Consider the following 13,406-nt stretch of genomic DNA (forward strand, 5'->3'; position numbering starts at 1 on the left):
AAGCAAATTTGAATTATTTATGTCTATTTATTTATACCTAAAAGGGTTAAATACTTTATACCAAGTGGAAATGAAACCACTTCAGAAAATCTGAAATTTTTTCAGGTTAGCACTTAAGAGTTACTAATCTGTTTCTCACATCTGTCCACTTACACCAGCTCCACAAGAAGACTGCCACCCTTTAATGCTAGTACAAGGCCAAGGGGAAAACATTGCTTGAGAAAGCAGCAATATTTAGGAATATTACATACATTTTTGTTTTTGACCCAGTACTTACATTCTGAAAATAGAGATATGTGCTTATTTCGTGTGAGTAACTTTAACATGATTAAAAAAAAAATATTTGGGGAATGATCAAAATCTTGAAAGTAATTTTTTGTAACTATAGTTACTTTTGGAGGGAAAATCAGTCTTTAAAATACTTTAGAAAATAATACAACATTCAAGGAGTTCACATGAATTTATTCAAATTTGTTTTTAAAATGTAGGTTATTTCCTCTTCCAGCTCCTAGCTGAGAAGCATTTTTGTCCTAAGTTGTCTGGTAATAAAATTAATTCAGTTCTTCTCTTTTTTTTCTTTTTTTTAGCATAATGGGGTCTCATGCCATTTCTGTTAACAAGACCCTACGCTAAGCCATTAACCTGTCTTTGAAAATAATCTTTTTTTTTTTTTAAAGAAGAGATGTTAGACTTGGGCATCTTAACATTTTCCAAACCCAATGCCAGTGGAGAAAGAGAAGGAAACATTTTTTGTGTTTGTGACTCCTTGAAGAGACATACACCAATACTATTATAGGATCCATATTCAAATATTTCTTTTTAAGACACAGATTCTTTTTGTAACAATCTTTTTACTTTTCATTATAAATTTTCCCTTGTATAATCTATTTATTTACTTATTTACCATGTTTTTTTTTCTTTTATTCATCTCACTTTTAAGAAATAAAACATTGTCAATACTTCAGACTCACAATGTCCCTCTCTAGTTATATCCCCCTCCCTTGCCTTCAGAGGTAACCACTTTCCTAGATTTAGTGTTTACCATTTTTTTGATAATTTTATGACCTATGTATATATCCCATAACCATTTTCTTGATAATTTTATGACGTATATATATATATCCCATAACAATATGGTGTTTATTTAGTTTTGTCTGTTTATCAACTTTATATAAATAGAAATAAACTATTATTATTCTGATTTGCTTTTTTTCACTCAACACTGTTTTTGCAATTCATCTATTTGAAGTTTATAGCTAGCTTCTATCTTTCGTTTGCTTTTTTTGTACGCCATTGAATGGATATACTATAGTATATTTATCCATTCTGTATTTGATGGACAGTCTAATTGTTTCTGTTTTCTTTTCTTATGAACAACATTGCTAAAAACATTTTTGTGTCTGTAGCGGGGGTGCCAGAAAAAATGCATACAAGTGGACACTTTGGTAACGTTACTCAAGCAGTAGTTTGCCGCAATCAGAAGTGTCTAGACGCTGATGGTAACCACTTTGAGCACCTCTTGTAATTGCAGGTGTCAAACATGACCTGTGTTCTTCTTTTGTTATCTGTATATATTGAGTATTACAATTTTAATAGTTTTTTCCTTTCTTAAAATGTGTCTGTGTATCCTGCTCTACTCTACAAGTGCAACAGTTTCTCTTTGGTTCATACCTTGGAGTGGAATTGCTAGGTTGAATGATGATTGTACCATCAACTTTACTAGGTAATGCCCAGTTGTGTTTGAGAGTGTTTGAACCAATTTTTACTCCCACCAGCAGTGAATGAGATTTGCAGTTTACCCCACATCCTTGATGACACTTGGTTTTTATTTATTTTTCATTTTTATCAGTCTGTCGGGTGTGGTAAGTATATCTCATTGTGGTCTAATTTGAATTTTCTTGTTTAGCAGTGACTTTGAGCTACTGATGTGCTGGAATCAGCTGGCACTGGCTTAGGAGTGCTGACTGTGTACATCTCCTCAACTCCATATTTATCGACATCAGGTTGATAGCTTCAAAACAGCCATGATGGGGTTATTTACACCCCCACATGCTATAAACTAGGGCTTTGCCCCTGGCCCCCAGATAGCCAATGGAGAATATATTTATGTATTTATTAGGCATTTGTGTTTTTATGGGAAATGCCTCTTCATATCCTTTAGCAGCTTTTCCATTGGCTTAGCTTTTCCATGTTGATATATAGTGCTTGTATGTTCTGGTTACTAGACCTGCAATGTATTATATTATAAAAATCTTCTGGGGCTGGCTGAGCGGTGCATTGGTTAGGAGTTGGCTTGGGAGCTCCAGCTCTCAGCAACAGGACCTGGTTCGGATCCCACATGAGAGCCAGTGACACTGCGCCCTCTACAGCTAAGATGGTGAACAACAGCTCGACCTGGAGCTGGGCTGCCGTGAGTCACCTGCGACAGCATAGGCTGCAGTGGGGCTGGCCAGCAGTCGGCATGAGCTTTCGTGAGCTGCCATGAGCTGCCGTGAGTGGTCATCCAATGGCCGGTGAGCAACTGCCTCTCCCAGGAAGAGTGCAGTGGTAATACCAACATGGGCTGGTGAAGTGATGTCCTCCCCAAAAGGACAAAAGGATAGCAACTTGTCTCTTTCCCTTCCCCGATTCCCCAACGCTGTTCTCCTCCCCCAATTCCCCAATAAAATCTTGAAAACAAAAAAAAATCTTCTGAATCAATGGCTTGCGTTTACACCCTTTGGTGAAATGAACAGGAGCTCTTAATTTTCATGTAATCAAACTTAATCAATTTTCCCCTCGTGTCTTTTTAGAAGTCCTTCCATTCCCAAAGATATAAAGATATTCCTTTATATTTGCTTCTAACAGTTTTAAAGTTTTGATCCGTCTGTCATTGGTTTTGTGGCATTGTGTAAGGTGGGGACCCATTTCATTCCTTCTTCTAAATGAATAACCAACCTACACCAACACCATTTATTCAAAAGCTTCTTCTTTCCTGATTGAGCTACAAATCAGCGCTGTCTTATCAAGATTTCATATGTGAGGTTCTTTGGGGGCCTCTATTCTCATTCACTCATTCATTCATTCATTTATTTATTTTTATATTCCTGTGAAAATAACACATTGTATTGATTACTATATCTTTTACAGCAAGTCTTGAGACCTAATCACCCTGCCTAGTTCTTTTTCTTTAAAAGTGTGTTGGCTACCTGACCCTTTGACCTTTTAGATGTTTTTAGACCCATTTATAAATTCTGAAAGAAAAACAAATTGGCCTTTTTACTGAAAATGCATTTAATATATAGATTAATTTAGGGATAGTTTACATATTTATCATTAAGTCTTGATTTATAAACACTGCTGAGGCACAGAAAGGTTAATTGTATTGTGGCCAGAGAATCTAGTCTGTAGGATAATAATATTTGTTGATGGTTGTTTCATGGCTTACTGTTGGCCAATGTTTACATATACTTAAAGTAAGCTTGAAAAGAATTCTGCAGTTGTTTGATGTAGTTACTTTATTATAAACCACTACATCAGAGTCATTCATTGTGGGGTTCAATTGTTCTGTAGTCGTACAAATTTGTCGGGGAAGTGTGTTAAAATCTCCCTTGTGATTAATATTCTTTATGTATTTTGAAATAGTGCTTTTAGCTGAATACAAGCTTGGAATTATGTTATCATTCTTTTATGAAAATGTTGTGACTCTTCAATCTAGCATTCTTCTTTTCCCCTTAATGCTTGTTTTTGATTGATATTAAAATAGTTATACTGGCTTTCTTTTGATTAGTATTTATCTATGTATTTTTTCTATCCTTTTACTTTTAACTTTTCAGTGTCTCTATATTTTAATTGTGTCTACGGTAAACAACATGTTGGATTTTTTTCTACCATCTACTAATTCTTGACCTTCAATTAGATTGTTTCGTTTACATTCTTTTATTTGTTAATGCACTTGGCTTCATTTTCATCCTCTTAATTTGTACCTTTTATTTGTCTCATGTTTTCTAGTTGTTTTTCATTTCTTGCCTTTTTGTGTGTGTGGGGGTGGAGGGGTTGGTTCAGATTTCTCCTGTGTTCCCTCACTCCCATCCCATGTACTTCCCTCTGCTGGTTTAGAAGTTATTACACTCTTTTTCTAATTTTTAATGATTATCTTAGAAATTTTAACATTCTATTTTAACTTAAATTATAAAACTAATCATTAGCTTTCCCCCTTCTTCTAAAAGCACTTTAGAACATATTGGGTTGTCGGAAAAGTCATGATGCATTTTTGCAACAAAAAACTGAAAAGATATACGTCATGACTTTTCTGACAACCCAATAAATCCGATCATCCCTTCCTACTTAATTTCTATTTTTGTCAGTATTTTAGTTTTTTCCTGATTTTTAATACCATAAATTAGATACTATTACAGTTTATTTTGTGCAGTCACCCTTTGTTTAGACTGCCATGTTTACCATTTTCTATGTTCGACATTCTTTCTTGCTCTTCAGAACTATTTACTTGAATTATTTTCTTTCTTCCTGAAGTACAGCTTTTAGAAATTTGTTTAATGAGGATCTGTTGGCAATAAACTCTCTCCATTTTTGTTTGTCTAAAAACATCTTTATTGAACTCTTGTTCTTGAAATATATTTTTGCTACATTTAGAATTTTTGAGTTGGCATTTAATTTCTTTTAGTATTTTTACTCCATGGTTTCAGTAGCCGTCAAGCTGTCATTTGTTTGCAATCTGCTGTTCCTTTCTAGATGATTTTAAGATCTCTTTATCTTCAATGTTCAGCAATTTGACTATGTGTTGACTTAATTATTTAGATGCATTGAGCTTCCTGGTCTGAGGGACAATGTCTTTGCCTTTTTTAAAAAACCCTAAGCTGATATCCTGATCTACTTTTCTTTCATTCTTTCTGGTTTCTCTTGTGTAATTCAGATTGGATCATGCCAAGTCTTCTGATTATTTTCTTATCTCTTCTATTCCTTTAATAGTTTCCATTTTTAGCTGTCTGCACCATTATGAGGAGTTTCTTTATCTCTGTCTTCCAGTTCACCTGTTCTTTTTCCAGTTGTATCTAATTGATAGTAAACCCATAAATTGAGCTTCTAATTTAATTATGAATACATTTTTATTCTTTAGATTGTTTTTTAATGTTATCTGATCTATTTTGAGTTTCTTATCCCTTTATTATGCTTTCAATTTCTTCTAAATTTTTAAAACATATTAAAGATTACTTTATATTCTGTATATGAATCACTCCAGCATGTCCTATCTTCATAGGTCTGACCGTGTAATTTGTTTCCTTCAGCTGACTTTCATTTATGGTAGCTTATTTCCTGAAGTCATGTTTTTTTGATACAATATATATGAGAATTCCTTGAGAGTTGAGTTTAGAAATTATCCTTCTAGAGAAGTTTTATGTTTTCCTCTACCAACCTGGGATCGATTTCAAGTAAATTTTCAGCTTATGAATTTACAGATCATACAAATAATATAAATTCTGACCATAAACCTGCATGAGTGGAGATTATTTAGTATTCCCAGTTATTCAGGGGATATTTTTTTAACCCACTCACCAGAGCAAAAGTCAAAACGCTGTTCACCTTGTGACTTTGTTTGTCCCTCGTTCACCTATTAAAGTTCTCACATTTGCCTTTTGTGCCTGAGGAAACCCCACACTTTAGGCTTCCAGAGATCAGCATATGCCCTCAGAGAAAATTCTGCTGCAGTGCACTCTTGGTCCAGTGGATCACTTCGCTCAGCGTTGCTGTTGCTGTCCCAGTGGAATTCCTCTGCTGCCCACAGAACAAACCCTTTTACTTCCCTGCCAGCTCATCTTTACCCTGGATTGTAATATATTAAATATATATGTTACTGAACTCAAGGAATTTGCTGCTTGGGGGGTTCTGTTCAAGAAGGAGACGTGGTTGTCATTAGGTAGTTTGATTTTTTTGCAGCAAGTGAAGGAGACAAAGGATTCACATCCAAAGCTCTGTCTCTGTGAAGGGAAGGTTAGCCATTGCTTATATACACTATTTGGTTAATTACATGTTGATTTCTTCTTGGCAGTTGGCTAAACTTATCTCGATTTTGTTAATTACACGTTGATTTCTTCTTTCCAGTTGGCTAGTCTTATCCCATTGAGTCCTGGTCAAGCTTATCTGGTTACAGCTGGAGCTGCAAGATACTGTGCTGCATTTTAACATTTAGCAAGAATAGTTTTTAGTAAAAGCCACCCAGACCTTGAGACCCTTGTCCTATCTAATATATTCATATATGTATATCTTCAGTGGTTTGGGTTGTACCATACTGGTAGGAGTTTCTGTCAGCATTTGGTAAACCGTGTTGCCAAAAAAACATTGTAAATGAATTTAAATGTATTTTATTGTAGGAATCGATAAAGTTATATGCAGTTTATCTCATAAAATTTGAGCATCCCTGTGCAGTTTAACTTTTAAATAGGCTGTTAGTTAAGAGCCATCCAAAATCAGAAGATATGTATTGTATAATAAAGAGAAAATAAATGGTATGGTAATGTTGGATACTAGTTAATAAACGCTGAGAATAGGAGCCACTAATGTAAAATCAAAGAAATAATGTAAGACGATCTTTTTAATATCTCTATCCAGGAAAGTGTTCAGGAGTTAAGAAAGAGAATCACAGTACTTGACTGCCAATTACGAAAATCAGAAATGGCTCGAAAAACTTTTGAGGCATCCACTGAAAAGCTTCTTCATTTTGTAGAGGTAAATTTTTCTGTTACATTACATTATATCCATTTTTAAGAAATGTACAGACAACTGACATATAGATAAATGTCAGAGTGTTTGGTGGCTAGTGAGCCATTCTCTGGGTTCAAAACAGCAATATAACCTAAAGTCAGATTTAAAATTGCCTAGATAATGAAGACCAGCTAATAGACAGATTGTTAAGAGAAATGATGAAGACAGGGTAACATGATTCCAAGATGTTTTAATGAACACTTTCCTAAAACTGTGATAACTCTGTAAACATTATTTGATAACTTTACCATAGAAAGGAATGTTTCTATAATTATTATATTTTTGAGTAGAATTATAAGTTAATGTAATTGATTTTTTCCCCCTCGTAACACAAATACATTTTTAATCAGTTGAAGGGGGAGGTTATAAATATTAATTAAGCAAGAAAAGACATTTAAAAATCTATTAAACTTATATTGGGTTGTCGGAAAAGTCATGAAGTATTTTTTCTATGTTTTTTGTTGCAAAAATGTATCATGACTTTTCCAACAACCCAATATACCTCCTTCACTATCTTATTTGTTCCTAGGCTATTCAAGAAGTATTTTCTGATAATTCTGCTCCTCTATCAACTTTAAGGTAAGAATATTTAAGTGCTTTCTGCAGAATATGGCTATAATTACATTTTTTACCTGGTAATCATGCATAAAATACTAAAATCTCTTAGTCTTAAAATGCTACATAACTCCTATACTATTTTTTAATGTCTTGTGGAAATAGATACAAGGACATATGGTTTTTGACCCCATCTCTGTGAAAGAAATTCCTGGAGTTATTTAGCAAATCATGGTAACCTAGTATTCCAAAATTGAGGTAGGAATCACCTATCTTGTCTTTGTCAGGAATCCTGTAAAGATGAGATGAACTTGAAGTTCTTTAGCCTCCTGTATACGAGTAAAAGTTGCTATACTAGCCACAGGTTCACTGCTCAAGATCAGTTCCAACCCAGCTGATTAGTTGGTATGGCGAACAGAATTTTATAAAACATGCTCGTGCGATCAGTTTCCTTCATTTTTTTGAGCATTCCATAGACATAAAGAAAATAAATATATTTGGAGAATATACCTTGATTTTGTTATTATTCATGGTTTGTTTCCGATTTAAACATAGCTCCTTACTAGGAGCTATGAATATACTAATAAGATTTATTTATTTCAGACTGCAAGTATATGGTCATTTTGATATACAATGAAAGACACACACACAAAAAAAGATTCCTGTTTTTACATTTCAAAGCAAATTTCTTCTCATAGTAGTTGACACTAGCAATGTATTTCTACTTCTAACAATATATGCTTGCAGAAACATGGGGAAATTCTACTTTTTACTATGAAAACAGCAGTTTAATAAGTGAAGATGACTCATTGTATTCTTATTATATTTTAGGCTTCCACAGCATTTTTTTAATTTAGAAGAATAGCTACAGTAATATACTTTTAAACTCGTTTTAATGTAATGCTTTATTTCTTCTAATGAAGGAATTTGACTTTTTTTCATTGTTATCTAGGGTGCTTATGATGTAATATAATTATGTGAATTCTATGATGATTATTTTCAGTACGGATGTTAAAATGCTCAGTAATCAGATTCCCCTTTTCTAAAATAGGTGTGTCCCCTCCCCCCAACACCAGCCCCAAGGTATCATTATGACCTTGAAAAATATTTCAAAAGTTTCGGTATTAAAAAAGAAGGTTAAAACCACTATTAAAAAGCCAGAGCCTGCCCTTGCCTGTAACTGGTTCATAGAAAAAAGATAATTAAAAAATAAACTTTATTAAGCATGTTTTCACCATGTCTTAAAAAATTAAACACTAGTAAAATTTGGTTCAGTATTTTTTAATATACAGCATCTTCTGTAGTGGATATTGACCTTAGTCATTGAACACAGAACAAAGGCCCTATATTTGAATTTGAGAATTGATGCTTTAATTTCTCCCTGTGATTTAACACCATCATGCTTAAGAAGATGGATTGTAAGTATTGATGGTTTTGTCATCAGTTTAAAATGGTCTCTCACTTTTCACTTAAAAGTTTTAGCATAGTGATTTTTTTTTGCATTAAAACCTTTCATTTTTAATTATATCAGAATGCATTAATTTCGTGACATTTGCATTTTTCAAAAGTGATACAGCGCCAGCCGAGTGGCTCAGTTGGATAGGAGCTCACTCAAGAGTGCAAGCTCTGAGCAACAGTGGTTCGAGTCCTGACCCGAGCTGAGCTGCTGCTGAGCTGCCAACAGGTGGCAGGATGGCTCAGCTAAAAAAAAAAGTGATGCAAATGCTCTAGGCTGTTTTAGATTTAGGGACAACAAATGGAAGCGCTTAAGGGATAATTTCAGGAGCGAGGTTACATATTACGTTTACATTTAATATTGCTAGAAGTAATAATAAATGTCCATTTTAATAAATTTATGCTTATGTACTTAATTTGAATTTTTACAAAAATGAAATAAAAGGCTGTATCATGGTAACATAACACAAGCGCTCACGAAATAAGCCCAACAAGTGACTTAGGAGGGGACCCATTCTTCCATTCCTTTCTTCTTATATATGAGGTCAACCTAATTTTTAAAATACGCCTATTTGTTAAACAGTAAAGAATTGAAAACAATAATATTGTTTTCTGTGAATTACTTCCCTTATGGCTGTAAGAATACAATGGTTCCCAGATATAGAAACTTTTTTGTACAAGTTTATAACTAGTAAGAATTCAGGTTTAGCAAAGATAGGTGTTATTTACTGTGTAATAAGTCCGGCTTTATTTTCTTGTCCTCACAGTGAAAGAAGAGCTGTGTTAGGGTCTCAGACTTCCCTGACGCCGCTGGGAAGGAACGGCCGGAACATCCCAGCAGCCCTGGCGCTCGAGTCTAAGGAACTCGTTAGATCTGTTCGTGCCATACTTGATATGGACTGTAAGTTTTCCGGTTTTTTTTTTTTTCACTCTTTACAAAATAATTCATTTGATAAAACAAAAGAAGAAAAATCTCAAGTTTGACAGTTTAGTTTTGTGAAATGTACTGGTTTGACCACAATAAGGTTGATAGCTAAGCGATGAAATCTTAATGCTCTAATTGTAGGGGGAGAATATTTGCTTTATTTACAGAAGATAGCTGCTTAAGACATGTTCGTACCTGTACTCCATCCAAAGTCTCTTCGAAATGGAGGAATAAATATAAAAAGAAACCCACAACAGATTTGGAAACTGGAAGGGAGGAATCTTTGAATAATAAACAACAGATGGATTAAGATGGAAGGTCCAGCCCAGCTAAACAAAAGACCCCAAAACACAATAAATATGAAAGACTAGACTGCTCAAACAGTGAGTTAAGTAGAACCATGGAAAAACCCCAGGGTCACAGACGTGGAAAACCAGGAACAGATCCTGGGGCAGTCAGCAGGGTGATTAATTAAAGGGCAGTGGAATGGCTGAACCCGTTCCCTGCTCTTCAGAGCTGCTTGCTCAGGTGTTTACTCCTAAGCTAGGGCCAAGAGAATAGTCTCTTAAGGAAATGCATGATCTGTCACTGGATACTGCCAGAGTCACCATTGGGCTAGAAAGAGAGGCAGGACAGTGCTCTCAGTAACTTCCAACATCCCCATAGATAGAGAGATCCTTGGGGAAAGCTTAAATGACTGGACGCGCCATCCTTCCTTCCTGCCATCTCCAAGCATTTTGCTTCTTCATGGATTTGGACTCCCTTCTTGTTTGTTTGTTTTTCTGTCTCTTCCCTTGATGTCAGTCCGTCTGCTGACTGTCTTTGCGCTGGCCTTTACCATCATTACCCCTCTCGTTGGCCACTCTTAATCTTCCTGTGCTGGGGACCGGATAGCAAATAAATATACAGAGATATAGATAAAATCCTGTGTTAAGTATCAAAATAGTAAGTTATCATAAAGTCTTGGGTAGTAAATGGCTTGACTTGGTGTATTCAGAGATTATTCAGAGATCCTTTGGGTAACTTTTGACTTCAACACTATGCTATACAGGATTGGAAACCATGCCTCTAATAGTATCGGCTTAATTTATGCAGTAGGCTTTTTTATTTTATTTTATATAACCTATTACCTTTTTAAAAATCAAATTCCATTTCAAAAACCCTGTAAGAACTCTTAATGTAAAGGAATTTTATAGGTTTCAGGGGGGATGAAAATAACCACTCCTAATGTATTATGTGTAAGCTCAGAGTTTTATGTATCAGATATTTTAAGTTAGGGTGGGAACAGTGGGGGGAAACACCTGCACAGACGAAGCCCCGTGGACACTGCCATCATTAATTTTAATCACCTTGCTAACATTCACCTTTATATCTGTCAAACATGATTAGTCAAAGAAAATCTTTGAAATTCAGCAGAACTTTGGAAGAAAAGTGAAAAACTCCATCTGCACTTTTTATCCGAAGCAAGATTTTACATACTTTGCTGTTTAAAACTAGCAAATAGTTTCTATGTTTTCTTTTTTATTTCGAAATGTAATCGCCAATGTTGGCATATTTTCCAGTACTTTCATAATTTTATATGACATATCTTTTTAAGTTTGATAACTCAGATAAACTCAACTCACTTTTTCTTTAAGCAGTGGTGTTTTCTACATGTATAATGAAAACCAGAAAATTATTATATTACCATGAGGTAGATAACTCAGCTGCAGCCTTCACCTCATTTCCTTGGCCATGGCTATCTGGTTATTTCAAGTTACAATTTGAAATTTTCTCTTGGGTAATTGCCTCCACTTTCTTCTTAATGTAAGTACAGCCTAAGATGTTATACTATGGGGTTTCCTCGGAAATGAGGATAAGATTTCTTGGGTCTTACAGCTTAAAACCAGCCTCTGAGGAATATTTGCAGGACAATTCTGAATCTTTTCAGGATCATGGACTACACAGAAATCTGGTGAAAGCCCTCTTCCCAGAAATGTGCAATTCTACACATTTTGCATCCATTTTCAGAGTCTGTATGAAGCCCAACTTAAGCATCCCGTGTAGAACCGCAGAGAACACGTGTTCTCCAGCACTGCAGGTGTGGCCGCCCGCCCTCCTCAGAGCGCCTCTGCAGTGGAGGAGCATGGGAACCACAGCGGCAGCCTGCGGCCGCAAGGGGCATCCCTGTAAACGTGCTCCTGTCTCTGATGTTCCCGGGAGATGCTCCAGAGAGCGCCCGACTAGTCCCCAGCTTCACTGGGCAAATTACTGAACCTCTGGGCCTGTTTCCTCATATTAAACGTGGAGACCGTATGGCAAGTGGCGGGATTGGACGATTAAATACCAATCACATCACATAGCTCACAGAGTCCTCGGTAACATAAGATGTTCCACAAATGGACATTGCTGCTGCTGCTGCTAATGCTGCCACCACATTATCATTATTATTTAATAATTAATTTAAATGTACGTTTCCTCTTTTGTAAGCCTTAAATATTCTCTAAAGCTTCTTTCAACTCAGACACATTTGAAAATATGGTAAATGAGAGCTTTTCTTAATATATAGCATTCAACATTATTGCTTTTGAGTTAGAAAGTCATTATCACAGGAAATTGGCTGAATGTCTGAATCAGCCCCTTATCTGTCAGTTGTTTATTGGTAACCATAAGCAAACTTTGTTCTGTTCTGTTACATTACTTCCATTGAAACAGTATATAGATGGAATAGGCATTTTCAGTCAATATTGGAACCCCTGGAGGTGCTTGTATTGATCTGCAGCAATATTTACATGGTTGATACTGTAACACGTTAGTGTAATCTTTGTTTGATTGACATCTAGATTGACAAAATGATTCTGTAACAAAAGCAGGAAGAGGAAATACTATTTTAAAAATGCATGATAAAAGAACCTGGCCAGATAATCCCAGAGGAGGCCTTTAATAAAAAGAATTTATTGACATGGTAAATTGGCAGCATAAACACAAGCATCTACCTTCCTTCAAGATTTCCAAGGAAACGATAAATGGAATATAAAAATAGGATAAAATCTTCAAAAGCACTGTTATAGGCAAATGCCCAAAACTTTGCAATACAGGGTAGGCAGGCAGGACCTCATGGAAGAAAAGCACAAAGAGCCAATTTGTTACTCCATCAGCTGAACAAAAGCAACCGTTATGGGATGACTGGAGGAACCCTGGCAGGAGGGCACCCCTGACTGGATTCTAATTTGAAGAGGTAATGAATAAAGTCAGAGACTGGCTGGGGGATAGATAGACTCTTTTCACTCCTTTATCTCCGTGAGTCAATAGCATTTTTGAAATTCTCAGGGTTCACACAGATTGTGTGTCAGGCAGAAGGCCAATTGGGACTCCATCCTTTAGGCAGCACAGACACACTAGATCTGATACACACTGGGGCACACGGGGAGCTTTACATGGAAGGGGACCCCCACACATTGGCTTCTGCGCCAAATGCCACATTGCTGTGCACAGCCACTCTGGTCCAAGCTCGCTCCTTACTCCTCTCAGACTGCTGCAGCATCCTTGGATGTGCAGTGCACATGCACATTGGCCAGCCCACAGCCTGAGTTTTGAGAGGGTAACTCCAACCACTGGGTTAACTGTCAGAACAACCAGGGTCTACACATCCTTTTAAAGGTCCAAAACCAATTCTGAGTAGAGAGCTCTCTACATTCAAGCTTTTGTACAGAGAAATGTATCACACATACAC

At 35.9% G+C, this 13,406-nt stretch overlaps 1 protein-coding gene across 4 annotated transcripts in view; it reads left to right on the forward strand.

Annotated features, from left to right (window-relative positions):
* The window catches only part of STXBP4 (syntaxin binding protein 4), a 162,817-nt gene that overhangs the window by 78,665 nt on the left and 70,746 nt on the right, over nt 1–13,406 (forward strand). For all 4 annotated transcript variants that reach the window (XM_019660742.1, XM_019660739.1, XM_019660741.1 and 1 more), the window contains 3 exons: nt 6,607–6,723; nt 7,289–7,338; nt 9,537–9,670. In XM_019660742.1, coding sequence (XP_019516287.1) covers nt 6,607–6,723; nt 7,289–7,338; nt 9,537–9,670 — 301 coding nt within the window. The remainder of the gene's footprint in view (nt 1–6,606; nt 6,724–7,288; nt 7,339–9,536; nt 9,671–13,406) is intronic.

Source organism: Hipposideros armiger, unplaced genomic scaffold (genome assembly GCF_001890085.2).
Source record: "Hipposideros armiger isolate ML-2016 unplaced genomic scaffold, ASM189008v1 scaffold_327, whole genome shotgun sequence".
In the NCBI taxonomy this organism is placed as follows: domain Eukaryota; kingdom Metazoa; phylum Chordata; class Mammalia; order Chiroptera; family Hipposideridae; genus Hipposideros; species Hipposideros armiger.